Source organism: Dermacentor silvarum, chromosome 2, assembly GCF_013339745.2.
Source record: "Dermacentor silvarum isolate Dsil-2018 chromosome 2, BIME_Dsil_1.4, whole genome shotgun sequence".
Lineage (NCBI taxonomy): Eukaryota > Metazoa > Arthropoda > Arachnida > Ixodida > Ixodidae > Dermacentor > Dermacentor silvarum.
Window position 1 is genome coordinate 127,601,663 of NC_051155.1, and position 18,396 is coordinate 127,620,058.

Sequence of the window (18,396 nt, forward strand, 5' to 3'; positions counted from 1 at the left end):
GGTTTTTCGGTACCAAATATAGAGGCGAGAGCCTTTTCGAATAAAAGAGCAGGCTTGGTCGTCGGGGACGCACAAGCCTTGATACAAAGAGACAATGCGTCAGCTCGTCTTCAGGGTTTCTTTTTCTTCTTTTCTTTGCTCCCGTGCCTATGCATCGCATTCCGCGTGCCACGCGCACTACTTCGAGCCTCTGTCTCGTCGGCGTCTATGCGTCGCACAGTGAAGCCAACGTTGGTGTAGCAGACGGCACTACCACTATAGTTGAAACAGGCGTTTCAACAGAGGGCTTTGGATTAAGTTTGACCACCTGTGGATCTTTAAGCTGCCGCCAGTGCACAGGAGACGGGCGTTTTGAATTTAATCCCTACTGAAATGCGGCCGCTGCGGTCGGGATTTGATCCCACGACCTAGCAGCGCAACACTATAGCTGCTAAGCCACCACGGTGGGTAACAAATAACTAAGTGTTTGTATTGCGCGACACAATTGTTGGCAAGTGTGCCGGCTCAACACGTGATAATGTTGTGGCAAACTGTAATGTCTTTCACCGACCATGCTAGCCGGGATCAACGCGTGCTATTCTGAAAAGACAATGGGTGCGACATCAACGTGCGAATAGGTATTTCTCATGCGCCGCCATAGTCGCCAGCGCGGCGAACACTTCCAGAAGAGATAATGAAGAGACGTTAAGAGTATTGATGTAGAAAAAGCAGGGGAGAGATTGATACCCCCGGATCTGTTACAGGAATAAGTAGCTGTACTAGGAGAAATATGCTAAAATGAAAATGATGTATAGAATACCAAAGTAACTCAAGCAGGCTAGGTGACTATTCGTCACGGACCCGTTTCAAAGGGGATGCCAATAAATCATCCTCATCATCGTCATCATCATCCGAATGAAGCATGCTTACACAAATGCCGCAAATTGAACAGAAGGTGAGTCGCCACTGTAGCTTGTTTGGCAGACCACCGGACACGTCATGCACAAGTTGTGTATATGGCACTCACAGGTGGCAACGCTGCGACTCCTTACACACTGGATTGTATTTTCTGTTCTTAATTTGCAATATATCGCAAAACTTTCAGTCATTATGGAAAGCTGATTTTGGTGTTCAATATCTAACAGAAAAAAAACTTTTTTTGCCTATGCTTTTCTGTGCTTCATAACTCCGAGGCTTCTTATGATTCGGTCAGACAAGTTATTACTTTTTGAAGGCGGAACAGTCATCCTGTCGCGTGACTGATATAGTGACCACATGCGTCGCTTCGTCGTCCTTTCAGGACCCCCAAGCCATCTGCAGAGCACCATACCTGGAGGTACCAAGCAGACCATTAGGGATAAAGAGGGCTCTCGCACAGAACCAGAGGGCTTAGGGACGTCCTTGCATGGCACTCAGGACTGGCATATACCAGGTGACATTGGTGGGGTGGGCAACCCTTCCTCATCGCAGTCATCGGCCAGCTCGTCACCGCTTCCAGCCGTGCCCTTCAACCTACGGCCAGCGGTCACCGTGGATGAGACCGTACCTCTTTTCCCTTCAGCCGCTGGGAAACTCGAATCGCGACCGCTTGAATCAGCCTTACAGGAAGTCTCGAAGAGGTAATGCCCGAGCGCAGTTGCTGATAAGTCTAGAATTACGTCACTCCTGTTGTATTCGAAATATATGCGAAGCGCAAGCCTTCCCTTAACGTCGAATCATTTGAGATTTGTGGCTCCCCAATAAGCACGGCCATGGGTATTTGCGCCCAATGCGCTGGTTCTCGTCATAACGTAGAAACTACAGCAGTATCAACCTTGTTTAAGGCTTAGTAGACAGAACACAGGAATGCCGAGTACTAATGGCTTCCTTTTAACCATTGAGGAATTCTGGGGTGGTATTCTGTTGGGAGTCCACCGAGTCCATTTCAGCCGCTGCTGATTGGCTGGAGCTGCACGAGTGAGGAGGAGACAGGTGTTCCAAGCCAGTCTCCTTCTCGCTCGTTCAGCTGCAGCCAATCAGCGACAGCCAAAATAGACAGACCACTAGGTGAGCTCTTACAGAATACTGATGTCTGCCTTGAGCGAGAGAGGTAGGATAACATGAAACATGTCCATTCCCGATCTCTCTGTCTTTCATTGCTAAGCAACGAGCAACGACAAAACTTTGAATGTGTATAACTTTACTTGGCTACATTTCGAAGTTGGGCGATAGCGGGTATCTTGCCAGGTAGAAAGGGCACGTGCTTTCCGCGAGGGCTATCTAATCAAGATGCAGGGAGTGTTCGTCGCCGTACACCAATGTAACCCTTCGATAGGCACCTGCTGTTACGCGATAGCCTTGCGGTGTCTGTAAATTTACCAAAATAAGCCGTCTACCAAATTATGACTATTTCATGCCGATATCATCAAAACCGGCGTCAACGCCAGAAGTAAGCTTCGCAAGTAATATTAGTGTATTCATTTGATTTATATCGTCAGTATATGCTATTTGCAGATTCTGAGAATGTTGCGGCTTGTGAGACGAAGGGATGGGAGACTTGAGTAGGCGGAGATACAAAGGAGTCTTTAAACGATATATACAGGATATAGCAGAGAAATATCATTCACAGCAGAAAATGTAGCTGCAAATGTAGACCGATGACGTCGAATGGTGGTGACTATTTTTGCTAACAATGGATCAGTCTGGCTTTAAGTGCCCTTGCCGACGCAAGCTTACCGGTCCGTCGTGAGGTGGGTGTGAGGTGGGTGAGAAGAAGGTGAGGTGGGTGCGACGTTACCCGCGCCACATTCCTTCTCGTTAGGAAAAAGTAAGGTTTTGGAGGTTGATGCCCTTACACCTTTTTAAGTAGAGTGAGGCACCTTCGAGTCATTAGTACTGGGTGCGGGCTGGGTCCTTCACCCCGTCTTGCGCATAAGAAGGCACCTCGGAGCAATGCGGCGAAACTCGAGTCACCGCTATTAGGTTCGAAGATGTGTGGCACAACAACAATATATTTCGATTGTTTCTACAACAATTTATAAGCTTATATTGGTCGGTAGCAAGCCTGCTGTGGCAGTGTAAGTAGCAGTGGGCTTGTTATTGAACTGGAACTCCCTTTTGTATTCCTGACGGTGCAATTGCTTGTCTGCATAAGATACAGCAGAGTCCAGGAAACGAGTTTGTGGTAGGGGGACAAGAGAAATAAAAGATGGTGAAAACGTGAAATGGTGCTTGTTATGGGTTACAGCCACTAACGATGCCTCAAAATGACCTAGTCCTCAAGTTGTGCTCGCATGCTGCAAAATAAACACTGGCTTCCCTTATACACGTGAGGCGAAAGCGAAAAAAAAAGTTCTCGTTACCAGCTCATAAAGTATAGTTTATTGCCTTTGCCACCACAACATGTTTCCAGGTTGCAGGCATAAAAATTGAAGCTGGAATAATTAGGAGAGTCGCTGCCTTTTGGTAATCCTTGAGTGTATATGAGAGAAGAGTCGTAGTGTTTTGTTGTGGTAACAGTTCCTTCGCAGACGCTTTCCACTCTTGACGGGAGAAGGGGTGCAGTAAAGCCTTTCTATAACAAAATGTTAGGGGGATCCAGAATTTCTTTCTTATATCAGCTACTTTGTTAAAGCTCGACAAGTGTGGCGAGATGGGCTTGTTGGTTCACCTTGAATAGCTGTAGTTGAGCGCTTAGTAAAGACGAGGACCAATGAAAACACACACACACACACACGGACACACAAGCACCCGTGTGTCCGTGTGTTTCCTTTTAAGTGCGAAGTTTGAAAGTTTGAAAGTTTATTTAACATAAGTAAATAATACAATTAGAAAGTACACACTTTTGGGACCCAACAAATTTGTTAAAGGGTCCCTACCGTACTTTATGTGTGCGGGCTGTCGGCGTGTTGTGTGATCTTACGTTGTGGTCACGCGCAAAAACAGGGTAAAAAATGCAGAATTGATCAAAACCAGTTCCAAATAAACTAACATGATCCAGAATAATGTAAAAATATAGGAATAATCAAGCATTAAGCGCATCAATTAGCAGAAACTCTTGAAAATCGTGAAAACCTTGTAATGTGATCTCATGTCGTCGTGGTCATGCGCAAGAACAAGTTCTCAAAACTGGGTCAAAACAAGTGCAGAATTGATCAAAACCGGTTCAAGATAAACTAACACGATTCAGAATAATTTAAAACTTAGGAATAATCAAGCATTAAGCGTCTTAATTTGCAGAAACTCGTAAAAATCGTTTCCCAAACGCCAGTCTGGTACCAGCGCAGCACAAGAGAGGGTGCCACCACCCCACAAGTGCTCAATTCCTCCTCACTCCAGCGCTACTCCAGCAACCGATCAGCGCGCGCCGTGTGGCAAGAGAGAAGGAACAGGGCGTTATAAGCAGTTGGCGCGCTCCGGAATTTGCGCCATGAACGCCAACCTGCAGGCACGCATTGAGCGACAACGCTGGCTCATCACTGCTTCGCACTTCCTCGTTTCACGTTACTGGAGCTACATTAGCGCTGGATTTGAACTACACAAGCGCAGGAATTTTCGTCTTCGTCTTTAGTAAGCGCTCAACTACTGCTATATGTTATAAGTGTTGTTAAACCTCACGGCCAATATTGTTCGCAGTAGGGTGTTTGGTGTTGCGACGAGTTGCAGAGCGCCGCGGACATGGTGTGAAAACTAGTCTTTTGTCAAAGTTTCAATTCATAAGTTTTTAAGGGAGCTTCAAGCTTTGATGACAATTAAGACTGCGATGTTATGGCGATTAGTTCATTATAACCAGTTTTGTTACACCGGAGTTAGCCTTAAATCGACATGCTACCTACCTTACAGGTTCAGCGATAAGTCTTTATCAATTTGCTCAAGTGGCGTTCTAGCTTACTGAAATAAACCTCTAACCTTAGCAATTTAGGGATGTTCTTGCCTGCAAGAGTTGTAGAGATCGAATATGGTGGTAGTCTGACATCATTTAGAGGGTGGCACTCTTAGCCTACGCCGCTGGTGCGTTTCGGAACGGGTAGCTGGCCTACGCCACCTGGGCATCACACGGAGGCTTAAGCGGGCCCACGCCGTCATCTGTACCTTCTCGACAAGAGTTACTTCATCTTGAGTTGCGAGGACAAGAGGTTGGAAGGACGAAACAGGTCAATTATTCACATAGGAGGAATAAAGCAAACTTCTTTACAGCTGAAGTCGTACTCGTACTGGCAGAAGCGCAGAGTTCAGTACATCGTAGCACGTAGCTCCGTCTGACCATGGAGTACGAGAAATCAATCTGGAGGAAGACACTTGCTAGCACGCAAGATGTCTCCTTATATCCCCCCTTTGCTCCTTAAACGCCTAGGCCAGTGAAAGCGATGGTGGCCCGAGCGCCCGAAGTCACCGAAAACTCCTCCACCTTCAGGGCGAGGGCGTGCGCAGTCACAGGGGCGCATTTTTTCCACGTATAAGATATGGGAAGTACTCACAGACATAGGCGGTTCACGGGCCCAGAGACACGAAAAAACAGGTCGTGGACAGGGGGGTTCAAACTTGTCGCAGTTGACACATTTCGGCTCATTGAATGACCCAGAAATTGGCTATTTCTTTTGATGCTTGGCTTTGGAAGCTAGCGGCCGTAAGATAGCCGCGTAACACGCACTTTTCAAGTGGTTTCTTGATCTCGTCGTCGTGATCGGTCAAGCAGCGTGCATGAACCACCGCTTGACAACTACGTATTCTTGGTCAAGCGTACCCCACAATGGCGTCACAGCTAGTCTGTCCGGTGGGGCGTACTGACAGCTTCGCCACGCTAAAGCGGGTTGTTGCAGGAATTCGGCAGCGGCTCGAAGTTATCTGACCCTGCTGACCGATGGTAACGGAGCACTGAACTATCCGCGGCTTCTGAGTGGTTTACTGTACTGCTATTGTGAGGGTTCTCCGTTTCGATTGCAGGCCATGTCAGCTGCAATCTCCTGAGGGTGGGATGTACTAGCCTTCATGTAGTGTGCGCTGGGTGTATACTAAAGAAGCCCAGGATGCCGAAACTGTTCCGTAGCTATTGCACGTGCCTGTCAATGGACCCAGTCTGCGCGACCAGCATGGTCACCCCATTCCTTGACTTACACCATATCCGGCAGTTCCACCAAATTCGGTCCACGATTAAGCAATTTGTCTTGACGGATTCATTACGCCGTTTGCTATTTTTTAACGTCAGTGGGCGCTTACATAGCCTCTAGACACGAGTTCCCGTGAGTAGAAGGGTGCTGAAAAGGTCAGAATAATTCATCTGGTCCATAACACCGAGACTTCGCCTAGCTAGTGGATACTTATGAATATCAAATGATGCGACATAAACTATAGGACAAACGGATACAAACAATGTACGCCACAAGCACCGCGGTCCTGTACTGTGTATTTTCTTACAAGAAAGAAGGCGTGCACAAGGGTGCCTTCGCCTTTACGCTTGCTTCAGTTCCCACCGTTGCATCGTTTGAAATAAAGTTTTTCAACGAGCGTGCGTGTTTCGTGTCAGTGAGTGTTTCAATCGTTTAAAGACGCGAGCTACCACGAACTAGGGGAGCCATATGCTGTCGTATGCTGCGAGAAGCAACGGCCGGCCAAGCCAGAGATATGGGCAGCCACCTGTGTGTTAGGATATAGAGTCCAGGTATTCATAAATGTATATAGAGATGATGCCCCAACCTTGCTGCCGAGGTGAGCTGAGTTGTGTCGTAAGCCCAAAACACACCATTCATTTCCCTTGAGGACGGCGAGAGGGTCAGTAACGGCTACTTATTTGCTTTAAAGCGGGCACGGTGGTCGCCGCCATGTTGGGACATGGCAGAAAGTACCAGCCATAAACCGCTAATGCGGCAAAACGTCTGTCTGCTAAATAAAAAAAAAAGCGGCAAATACCACTTTTACATACGGGCTATAATCCGAGCCTGACTCCAGCAGGGCACTGACAGATCCAAGCATAGCTCCAATTAACATTGACGGTGAACAATTTCGCGATGGTATTTCTATGTCACTTTCGCCGTAAATTACGCACAGTAATGGTGCGTGCATGCTATGAAGCGCATTTCAGGAACGCGCGCATGACGAGCTAGAACCTGTATTTCTGAAACGTGTACGCCGGGCCCTTGAAAGGTAACGCACAACGAATACAGCGGCAACGATTCGCAGGTTCTGGACGATAATAGAAAAAAAAAAGACAAGTTACGGCTATCAGCACCGATCTCTTACCAGTGCCGTTCTTACCAGTGCCAGTGATCACTTTTTATATCTCTCTGCAACTAAAGGACAAGAATCAATATCAAGAAGCGACATTGAACAGGGCGTAATAGATAAAGCGAGTTTAGCAGCCCAAGTGCGAACAAAAGGCATCAGGGAGATAGGCGAAGACGGCGTTTTCGTTCTGCCCGCAATTCAACGATCGAACTCGCCTTATCAGGATGGCTCAAACCCATTACCTAAAGTCCCTATATAAGAAAAGTACCGCCATCCTTTGACAAAAGCCGCTTCTTTCTCTCCCGTATCTCCGATTGGACGATGATAGCGCGCGCTTTTCACTTCTTTATATTTTCTTTTTTTCCGCCTCAGAGCCATGTTGAAAGTCCTCTGCGCAGCCGCAGTCGCCGGCGGCGGCGGCTAGGTGCGCCACCGTCGAATTGGCTTTCGCAAGCAAAAAGTAAAGAAAAAAGCAAGCGCTTTAGGAGAGGAGGCGGCGGAGGAAAGAGTAGATGGCGGTACTTTTCTTATATAGGGACTTTACCATTACCTTGCGCAGCGCCTCCTCTATTTTTTCGATGCCAGTGAAATTGCTCCCTCTGCAATGGGAGCTGTTGGTTCGCCTTAGTTCAGTGAGTTGCCGCGATGTGACGCTATCTAAAGGGTACGACTGCTTGCGTCACGCGTGCGTCTGAGCGCGCGCCGCTGCTGTTCCGGGGGAGATGCGGTAGACGCTTCACCCGTCTGTCAGGATTAATTCCTCCGACTTCCGTCGTGAGGCGCCACCCAGACAGTAATCTCTTCCAAGACCGTAAAGCAGGGGCGAGCGCTAGCCGATGGGGGAGAGTAGAAAAGGGCGATAGGAGAGGGTGGTGAACGTGGAATCGGCCGTATCTAGCTGGCATTAAAAAAATAGAGGAGGCACTGCCTTGCGCATCGCAAGCTCATCCCGTCTACCAGTGCTAAGCCAACACCACCTAGAGAGCACATGGCCTACGCACTCCAATCCATGACTTTATGCTACCTGGCCCGAGTGCCATACAATCTAATAGGGATGCTCCCGCGTTAGCAACAGTGATTTTGACGTCACCGCTTTCGTCATGCCAGCTTTGGCAGTGGAAATTTCGGGCCGGTAGCATGACGTCATAGATCGGAGTGCGTAGGCCTGTGCTATCTAGGTGGTGTTGGCCAAGCGCCACTGCTCAAATGCTTACGGTCATGGCCAGCGGCCTACCCGTGTGACGGTTGGTATACATGCCCGCGATTGAAACGAAACTGTTTCTGTCGTTGCAGCCTGACCTGTACTTAGGGCCCACAACGGCCGCTCTCGAGCGTGACATCAGCGCAAGCATAAGAATCGCTAAATATTTGCATATTTCTTTGGAGTTGCTTTCAGTCCGCGAAGTTCTTCTCGCTCCGGCTTGGAACGCTTCTAATCCAGCCCTATTGATATGCTGCTTCCAGTTCAGCTCCATTTTATGGGGAGTGCCATTGTAGTTTCTGGAGCAATTTGCAAGTGTATTCATTTGTTTCTCGCGGCAGGTGTGATCGCGTTTCGTTCTGCGGACTCTGCCTCAAATTGTCGCCTACCGTATCAGGGCATAGCTGAAAGTGTCTTCTTTGAACAGAAGCACCGGCTGCACCGGTACACTTCAACCGGCGAGCACGGCTTCGCGTTCGCCCGTGGGGCCTGCTCCTCGCGTGAATGAACCGTTGCCCATCACGAGGGTCTTCACGGCGGGCTCAGCAACGGTGGGGCATGACAGCGATTCCATGAGCCCAGGTCCCTTTCAACGGCTCTTAAAGGTAAGGAAATTTGGAGAGGGCTTAAGTCTTGGGGCAGTCGTATGCTAAGATTTCAAGACAGTCATCATAAGTGGACGTCCTTTATTTCGTGACCAACCACGTCCTCTCTTTATTCTAAATCCTGTGATTCTGTCGCTTTCACTCGCTTCACCGAAGCATTCCTTCCAAAAACATTCCAGCATGGGCATTGGACCTGCAATTTCTTTTTTTTCAACGACATGTATACGTTGGAAATGTGGTTGGTTTAAAATTGGTTATATTCGTCGCAGAATTCTGGCTGAGCACTACGTGTCGTGCCCGTTGTGATGTTACCGGTGCTAGAAAGGTTCTCTGACACATGTACAGTCGTGAAATATATGCTATTTCGGACGGTGTATTTCATATAAGCGTACTAAATAAGATCTACGTGAAATAGCTCGGCAGCCTTAAGTTATGAGAAATGACGACCTGCGAAACGTACTGTGCAATCGGTGCTCTACTATTTCATATTGGCAGTGACCGTGGCAAATAAAAATAGGGCCCCTTCTCTTCTAGAGTCCTTCTCGACGTTTCAGTTTATTGTTATTTTGGTTTTAGGCCACCGCTCGCATGAAATAGTCGTTGTTTTCGGTTTCTTGTGTTAATGCCACTAACGGTATATTTACTATGAAATCTTTGTTTTTCAGGCACACTAACGCGTGTATGGAAGTGAAATCGGTTACTGACTTTGAATAGCTTTGCTTACAGTATGGGTAAAACAGCAGTACAGTAAAAATATTAAACACACAATTAAAAAAAAGCAACTAATGACAACTATCAAATTTAAATTGAATGGAATATGAATTACGAGATACGTCATAGTAGCACAAACATGCATAATAAAACAAGAAGCAGAACATCTATTAGAACTTAATTCATTGTACTTGTCGAAATTCTTTTCGGTTAGATTTGAAACGTGTGCATGGGTGATTTGTATGATCGCGGAAGATGTTATAATTCGTGTCCCAGTGAATGAAGAGGTTCGTTCTTTGCACTCTGAGTGCCACTGAAAAAGAATAGATTTAGCCCTAAAGACCTGCGCTGGGAGCGCATGGCGTTTGTAAATGAATGGGTATCCGTGAACTGATACAGAAACCATTGATTAAGCAGTTAGAAGAGTTCAACAGCTCATTCATTGGCCAAACCATTCCATTACACGCTAAAATTATTTTCAGAGGTCCTCATGGAAACAGAAGTCACAAGCCGCATAGAATATTTCAAAAAGAAAACCACAGTATTATTACCAATACAAGGATAACATTTGCATGATGGCAAATTGATAAGCATTCCCACATCGCATTCGTCTTTTGATTGTCGAAGGCAGCGCAATGAGAAAACTTAAAGCCAAATTGTAATTTCATGCCAAAAAATGAGGAGATAACCATCGCCGTATCACGTACGGAAATTGGGCAGATCCTCCGTCCTGTGAGAATCGAAGTTATGCGAAGCATTTTGCAGGTAGCTGGGTCGGTCGACCCTGTAGCGGTCGACTCTCTGACTTTCTCAATGACTTCGAGCTGGGGCTTATTGTAAAGTTCGGTCATGCTGAGGCTGAGAAAGAGCGTGGGCTTGCCTGCGTGCTCGATCACTGCGGACACGTTCCTCTTACTTTGCACCCACTAGTACCCCAGTAGCATGCCATCCTCGAGCTGCTGAATTAAACTTCTGAGGAACGGAATGTCCGAGTTGACGCACTTCTCGACGAAGCTTCGCACTGCGAAGGGCTTCTTTGTGAGCGTCAGGGGCCGATTGGACATGCACGTGGTGAGAAACTTTCTCTTGAAACACTGTACGTACAGAGGAAACCACCAGCCGGCGTTCCTGCAGCCGACATGCCCGGATCTTTTTATTCGTGCCACCTGGCTCGAATTCAGGTAGTACGCGAGAATCGGAGGTGAGAGTCGGATGCCATAGCTGGAATAACGACGATGCAGCGACCACGCCGGTAACACGAACACCCAGCAGCTGAAGTTGGTATGCACCGCCAGCCCCACGGCGTAGGAGGCTAGATAGATAGATGCACTCAAAGTGCCTGAAGTTAACAAAGAAGGCTTCGCATTAAAATTGTGTGGCTATAGCGCAAGGGCTGTCACCAGACGGGTCTGTCATTGACGGCACTATCAGCACGCTTCCAGAAGCACCTGAGCTATGATTATTCTTTATATTGCGTTCGTAGGTTGTAGGAAAGCGCCAAATAATAAAAAAAAAACTTGGCTGCGCGCTCTTCCCGCAGGCGAAGCCGATGCGAACAGTCATCTCTGCACAGCGAGCAATAGCGGAGGCCGAATGGAAGACGGTCGGCGTAGTGTGCCTCGTCATCGTGCTCTTGCTCGGAGCCGCCACGACAGCCGTGCTGATGGTGCGGCACACGGTTGGCACGAGGCCGCGCATATGCGACAGCGACGACTGTGCGGCGCACGCGCTTTGGTTACGCGGTCTTGTGAACCGCAGCGTCGATCCGTGCGAAGACTTCGCCGCATTCACGTGCGCCATCGCGAAGCCGTCTATCGGCTTCTTCGGCTCGGCAACCGATGAAGAACTGCTGGACGCGTGGTTCGCCCGGGTGGGCCCTCTACTGAAGGGAGCTGCGGGACGACTGTCCGCAGCCACCAAAGCGTTTGCCGCCTTCGGAACGTGCATGGACGAGGACCTGAAAGACGCCGTGACCGCCATGGGCCTGCTGCGAGACTTCATGCGCAAGCGCCACATACTTTGGCCTGATGCGCCGGAGGACAACGTCTCGCCTCTCGGCGTTCTTCTCGACCTCGCTTTCAACTGGCGGATGACCTTTTGGATGCACGTACAGCTGCAACGCAACGTTCTAGGTGACCGCACCGCCATGCTGCTTAGCGGCGGGAACTTCGTGAAGTTCTGGGCGTACTACCACCGGGCGGTTGTCGCGGACGACGCATACGAGAACTATTACAACAGTTTCGCGAGGCTTTTCGCACCCCCTGGCTTCCCATCGCCTCAGCCGGAAGAAGTAAAGAAGATGACCGTCATGATGACGGATGTTCTCGAGAAGTTCCTCGCCGTAAGAGAGCGGAAGCGACCCAGCCCGGCCCAGTTCCGCCTGCGAGACATCGCTTCGTACACACCGAACATCACTTTCGACACTTGGAAAACGGCGCTCGAAGAAAACGTGAACATTCCGCCCGAATTTACCGGCTCAGATGTGATCGGCGTTAGCGATACAGCCGTGCTCACTGCGGTGAATGATTTTTTCGTGAGGTACAGTCACGGCGAAATATTGCGCCACCTTGGGTGGTGGTTCGTGCAGACGTTCGCGCCCATGGGAAATATGTCTGTGCTCAGCGCATACATCAAACGGCGCGCAGACTCCCATCGGAGGAGTGTGTTTTGCGGAACCGAGGTAGAATCACTGTACGGAGCACTGATAAGCTCTCTCTATGTAGACGCCCTGCTACCGCACAAGATGCGCAGTGACGTTGGCGCGGTTCTGGACAACGTCAAAAAGACTGCCGTGAAGAAGTTGGCCGCAATCTCGTGGAGCGACGAAGAATCGAAGCTCACCGCTCAGGTGAAGATGGATCAGACGAAAGTCCGCCTGTGGCCACCTAAGTGGATGCTGACATCGTGGGGACTGAACGAGATGTACGAGGCTTTCGTGTCACGAGGGGACACGTTCGTTGGCTTCTGGCTTGACGGGTTCCGCAATCTTCGTGAGCTGAAATCAAGAATGAAATATGACGAGGCGCTCGACTTACCCACCAACTCGCTGCTACCGCTGTTTGACTACGACCGCCTACTGAACACTGTCGTGGTTTCGGTAGCAGCACTTGCCCCTCCGTTGTACTATGGGCATGGTACTCCTGCCATGATTTACGGGGGCCTGGGGTTCGCGTTCTCGCAGCAGCTCGTCAGGGCCTTCGACAGCGCAGGAATAAGGGTAAGTGCTTCAATGTGTATGTACATCAATGTACTTAAGAGGCTTCTAGATATTCCAGCTTTCATCTCCTAAGCAGTATACAAGATTTGAAGCTACCTGCGTATTGCAGAACCTGTATTACAGCGAAGCTGTTAATGCGACTATAAGCGCTCGAAAAAGTTATATGCGAGTTTTCACGGTTTTCTGAAAAACGTAGAACACTCATATTGTTTATGTTCAGCAATAATGTGGCGACTGTTTGCAGGAATGTGCAGACCAATTTTGAAGCGTTTGTGTCAATTAGTGGTTAAATCAACATTGCCAATATCCAGTTTTCGGCCGTATAGAGGCATTATATGAAATGCTTACAGTGTCTTTACTTCTCAGGGAGGAACCAAAACAGCACAGATCTTAAATGAAAATTGGGCCGGGCCCATTTTATGGGTGACATGGGCCTAAAGTGGAAATTGTGCGGCTTATTAAATTTTTGGGGGACGTTATTACTGAATATTCTATCTCCCAATTTCCAGACGTGAGGAGCGTAGTAGCTTTTCGAGGCCTGCTCGGTGAGCTGTGCCAGGCACATTATTCGTGTCGCACTGCCGTTAGATGACTTATCCCAATCTTCCTAGAGATTCCTGCGTTACACAAACTTTCCATTTAGTATAAATGTGGGGCATCTTAAGTGAAATGGGTCGTAAAATTTGAACTCTTTTGGCTTAGTTAGGAGCATTGCAATAAATTCTTTGTTTGGCGACAGTAAGGGGACAGATAATATGTGATGTGTAAGCAAATTTCAAAGTGGGTGGTAATTCTGTCCTTGGCAATAAATTACGCATGGAAGTGCCCTGAAGCGTTTAGGGTGTGCCTTACAAGCGGCTCAGAATTTATCCCGCTACCCTGGCATAACGACAAGTGCCCCCAACATCAAATTTAACAGAAACGCGCAGAATGCTGTGCAAAGTTAAATGCGAGTGTATCAAATACAGCCTTTGTAAGAACTTTCTTAATCAATTGTTACAAAGGGTCATACGGCCGCTATAAGTTAACCTTCCCAATATCCCGACATCACTGTAAGTTACCACAGGCTCATATTTCGTGGAAATGGTGTCATGTTAGGTTCAATGTTTGGCAGGATTCTCACGTTCCCGGCCTTATTCCGGGCCGGATATCCCGAACCCACCTTGGTGTCAGTCATTATTTGAGAGCCTCATAAAAGAGGTAAAAGCTGACCCGGCAGCCGCTCAGTGCGATAACACATGTCCCTGTGGGAACCCCGTGGCTGTACCCGTGGCTGTACCACCATACACACATGGGCTGTACCAGCGCCTAAAACATGTGGCCAACATGTGTAGTGTTGGCGTTGTTTTTTCAGCGCCACAAAATCTCGCAAGAATCTGCGGGTTGGTAAACAATGCCGGGGCAAAAGCTACATGCATTAAGGAGCATACCACCCGCTTTGTTAACTGCATTGTAGGGGGTGATCTATACAAGATTCCAGTTTCTTGTGGAAAATGCTATATTGGGCAAACAGGCAGATGCCTGGATGATCGGTTTAGGGAGCACCGGACAGCGGTAAACGCTCTAGCAGGCGCTGGCTACTTGGCTGACCACTGCCGAAAAAGTAATTGCTGCCCGTGTTTTCGGAACACGAATGTGCTCACACGGTCCGCCAGGTAGTTAGACAGGGAAATATTTGAGACGTTTTGCATTTTGAACGCTGCTGCTGAATGCGTAAGCGCGCCATCTTTGGCATTCACTGATAAAGAAGTGATGTACCTTGAGAAGAACCTTGTCAACGCTATGTAATGGCTCGTAGTGGGCGCTTATCGGCTTCATTGCGCATTTTGTATTCTGCTATGTGGCACGTTCGTTTATGCGTTTGTCTGCGCGTTGATTTGAGCATACGGTGGCCTCTTTGCATGTTTTTCTGAATAAGATTTGTCAGTAGAAGTATAGCGCTCTGTCCTGTTCCAGCTTTTTCCCGGTAGCATCGTTCGTGCTAGTAACTATGTCACAGCAATTGCATCAACCCCAACTAGCCTAACTATCTTCGTTAATTACCCCTACTTGGTTATATGCACAAAATTACATTGAAAATGTGAAATCAGGTTAAATTGAAAATTTCTGTCTCGGTTCGCCCCACCTTACCTGCATAAAGACATACTTCATGCAGCGTTTTTCTTGGCTGCTATTTCTGAAGTTCTTCTGTGTTTGGAAAAAACTTGTTTGTTGTTTCTTGTTTGTGCCAAATGGAAACGGTGCGGGCTGAAGGGTTTAGCGCGCGCCCAACACAGATTTGCATGTGCAATTGCGTATCGACAAATAAGGTCATTTCGAGCTCTATGCTGTAGAATCACTATCGTTTTGCAGCCTTCGGAACTCAGCAAATCTGAAATCGAATATGAAATCAGCTCTCAAATTGAATGAAATCGACAAACTGGTGAAGACGCCATAACCAGTTCGGACCCTGCGACCACAATTGTACGCGCAAGATAATTTCTCGAAATGTAAATTAATTATTCAAACAGCTATTTTTAACATGCTTCGCATTCATCTTATTACTGATCTTTAAGTATTTTTGAATGCATTTGCTCGAAAATAATATTTTCTCCAAATTCCCCGGATAAAGGTTTTGCATTTATAAACGTGTATTTGCTGCGACCATGCGTCATAAAGGCCGGTATTTTCTAGCGATGCGTCATGCTTTATTCTATACTAGTCTTATCATCCACCACTCACGGCCGGCTGATCCCGTTGATAACGTGAGCGGACCTGTCGCTGTGACCACTGACCAAGAGTGAAAACCAAGGAAAGGCATTCGCATCGGAAAGGCATCGGTAGAAAATACTGGCCCAGCTCTTCTCTTTCGTTGTCTTGTACAACAATGATTTCCCCAGGTGTAATTTTGGCATGGATGACGGTTTTTCAAGTAGTGACATAGTCCATTCCAACATCTTAGGCGTCGAGTCCACATTTGTGAATGTGACAGAGATCATAGAAAAGTGCATGATTCCTGATCTGTTTTCCTGCCGTGCGTGTTGATTCATGCTGGAGATTGAATAATTCTGAGAACTAAATTTTCGAGTGACATATACTTTGGCGCCTGAAGGACCTTCCATTCGGTATATACATTTGCGCAGATCGACCCTAACGGTGCCGTGGGGCGGCCGTGGGCGTCGGGCCGCTGGGTGGACGCCATCAGCAAGAAGGCGCGGTGCGTGCGCCATCAGGACCCGAAAGCCTCCACCGACGAAGACCTGTTCCCGGAGGATCCCCGCCCTCGAGGTTGCACACAGTGCCCTGGTTTCCGCGGTTGCCGCGGAACGGTTCTTGCGAACGACGGTTGACCTGAGCGAGGAGCAGGCGTTCTTCATCGCAATCTGCCACGCGATGTGCTATCCTGCTCGTCGAATCACTGGCGCCATAGCCGGTTTCGACTGCAACAAAGCGATGCGCAACTTTCCTGCGTTCGCTGCCGCCTTCGGATGCAGAGAAGGTTCCCCGATGAACCCCGCTCTCAAGTGCTCCTTCTTTCAGTGAGGAATTCATGTGCCGGAATGAAGCCTTTGCAACGGTTGACAAAACTTGAATTTGCCTGTTTCATAACATACGGAACGCTCGAAAGTGCCTTGACTGCTTATTTCAGAGGGACATTGAAAGCTTATTTGCCTGCCATTGAGGGCAAACTCCGAGAGATATATGACGCCGCAGCCCGTTGTTGTGTATGGGCTTTGTTTACTTAGATGCATTTGAGCGTTTTCGTGGACTCGCAATGTTCGGCGAATGGTGTGCTTCACACTAGTATTGATTTTGATGAGGCCGTGCAGTGACTTGCTTCGCAGTCGTCTTGTTCCGTGAAATACCGTTTTATGTTATTGGCCACTATTTTGGGGGCTACTCGATGGCCTATAGTGATTTACGACTGGTTTAACCACCATTGCGCCCACGCGCACGTCGGCTAGAGTTATCAGCATTGCGCTACCTCATTAAAGGCGATAAGCATGAGCTACCGAGGCAGCATCTATACACCTTCGTCGAGTGGCCTTGGAAACACTTCGCAGGGGTGGGTAACTGACGCTCCATGTGACGACCTGCTTGCTCTTGCGCAGTTTAATCAGCTTCGCGGTAATTAAACTCTTGAGTAAAACGTATTTTTGGAGTAAAGTAAACGGAAACGCACCCCCATTGTGTAAACTAAAAGTTACTGGAGTCACTACTACGAGTTTCTACTGCGAGTTTCAACTGCGAGCTACTACGAGCCATTTAAGACTACAGCTGGATACGCTCTATCAGATGTAACGCACGCGCAAGCGATCTGCCGAATCTCCGTGACGATTTCAAGACGCGTGCAGAAAAGACGAGGACCACAACGTAATCGCTTGGTGCGTTAGTTATAGCCGCGATAACACTGTGCCATTGATTCGAAGCGCATTGCGTTCTCTTGAGTTTTGCCCTTTCGTTTCGCCTTTGTCGCGTCTGTGCCTGAGAAATCATGTGACAGTGCTTTGGCTAACTGCAAGCACAGCGCAAAAGATGCCTCTGCAATCGTCACTTCTTCCTCTTGAGGCGCACCTATATATAGTAGCGCCCCATTAAGCTTCGAAGAGACCTCTGGTGTTTGCTAGGCCACCACAGCTTAAACGCGCAAGCTTCAAAAGCTATTTAAGTGAAGGCCGCCGCTCCGACAAACTAGTCAGTTCATTAAGCTTTGCTCTGAAGCTTTTCACTAACGCCTTTGATACAATCTTGCAATTCAACGCTTTCCGTGTGGTCACTCTGCGGCAGAACTACAGCTTTATCAGCTGTTCTTGGTGGACCTACACTCGCCTACAAAATATAGCGGGGCATGCAAGTGAGTGGCCGCGCACCCCGGAGCGGCAGCGCAGCCGCGCAGCGAAGCCAACCTGTGCACGCTCAGTGAGCCGCTATAGATGAGTTGCTTCATGTCGTCTGTTTCATTACGCCGGCCCGCCAACCCTGCGCTATGAAGTTTAGCGAGGTTTTCGTTAGGTAGCTTACTGTGTTCCTGGTAAACCAGCCGTGCGATTCTGTGCTGGATGCCGAAAGGCAGCGGTTTCAGCACGTAAAGCCCAGTACACTGTGTCGCACCCGCCATGGCAACGGTTGGCCTCCCGCCCTAAGAAAAGGTTCACCCGACGTCGTCGAAGAAGTACTATTTCTTTCTCTTGCTTCGTGTACGGCATGTCTCTTTCGATATGTGGAAACCAATTGGCATCGTGCCTCGAAAACTTGTATGAACATGCAATTTGTCCCCCGTATGATATACAAAATCAATCAATAAAAGTACCCTTGAGGGAAACGAAATGTGTTGGAAATGCTCAGGGGCGCGATCTTGTACGCGTTCCAAAATGGAACGGAGGCGGTCCGTCCCATCGAGCCGCACCCGATTGGTCAATTTGATCGTCACGGCTCAAATTGACCAATCGTGTGCGGCTCACGGTTCAAATTGACCAATCGTGTGCGGCTCGATGGAACGGACG

The 18,396-nt window shown here is 48.3% G+C and overlaps 1 protein-coding gene across 1 annotated transcript in view; it reads left to right on the top strand.

Annotated features, from left to right (window-relative positions):
- Positions 1-18,163, top strand: part of LOC125943526 (endothelin-converting enzyme 2-like) — a 33,355-nt gene extending 15,192 nt beyond the window's left edge. The window contains exons 3-5 of the mRNA XM_049662884.1: positions 1,280-1,521; positions 11,237-12,913; positions 16,036-18,163. Coding sequence (XP_049518841.1) covers positions 1,280-1,521; positions 11,237-12,913; positions 16,036-16,242 — 2,126 coding nt within the window. The 3' untranslated portion in view covers positions 16,243-18,163. The remainder of the gene's footprint in view (positions 1-1,279; positions 1,522-11,236; positions 12,914-16,035) is intronic.
- Positions 18,164-18,396: the final 233 nt, after the last annotated feature.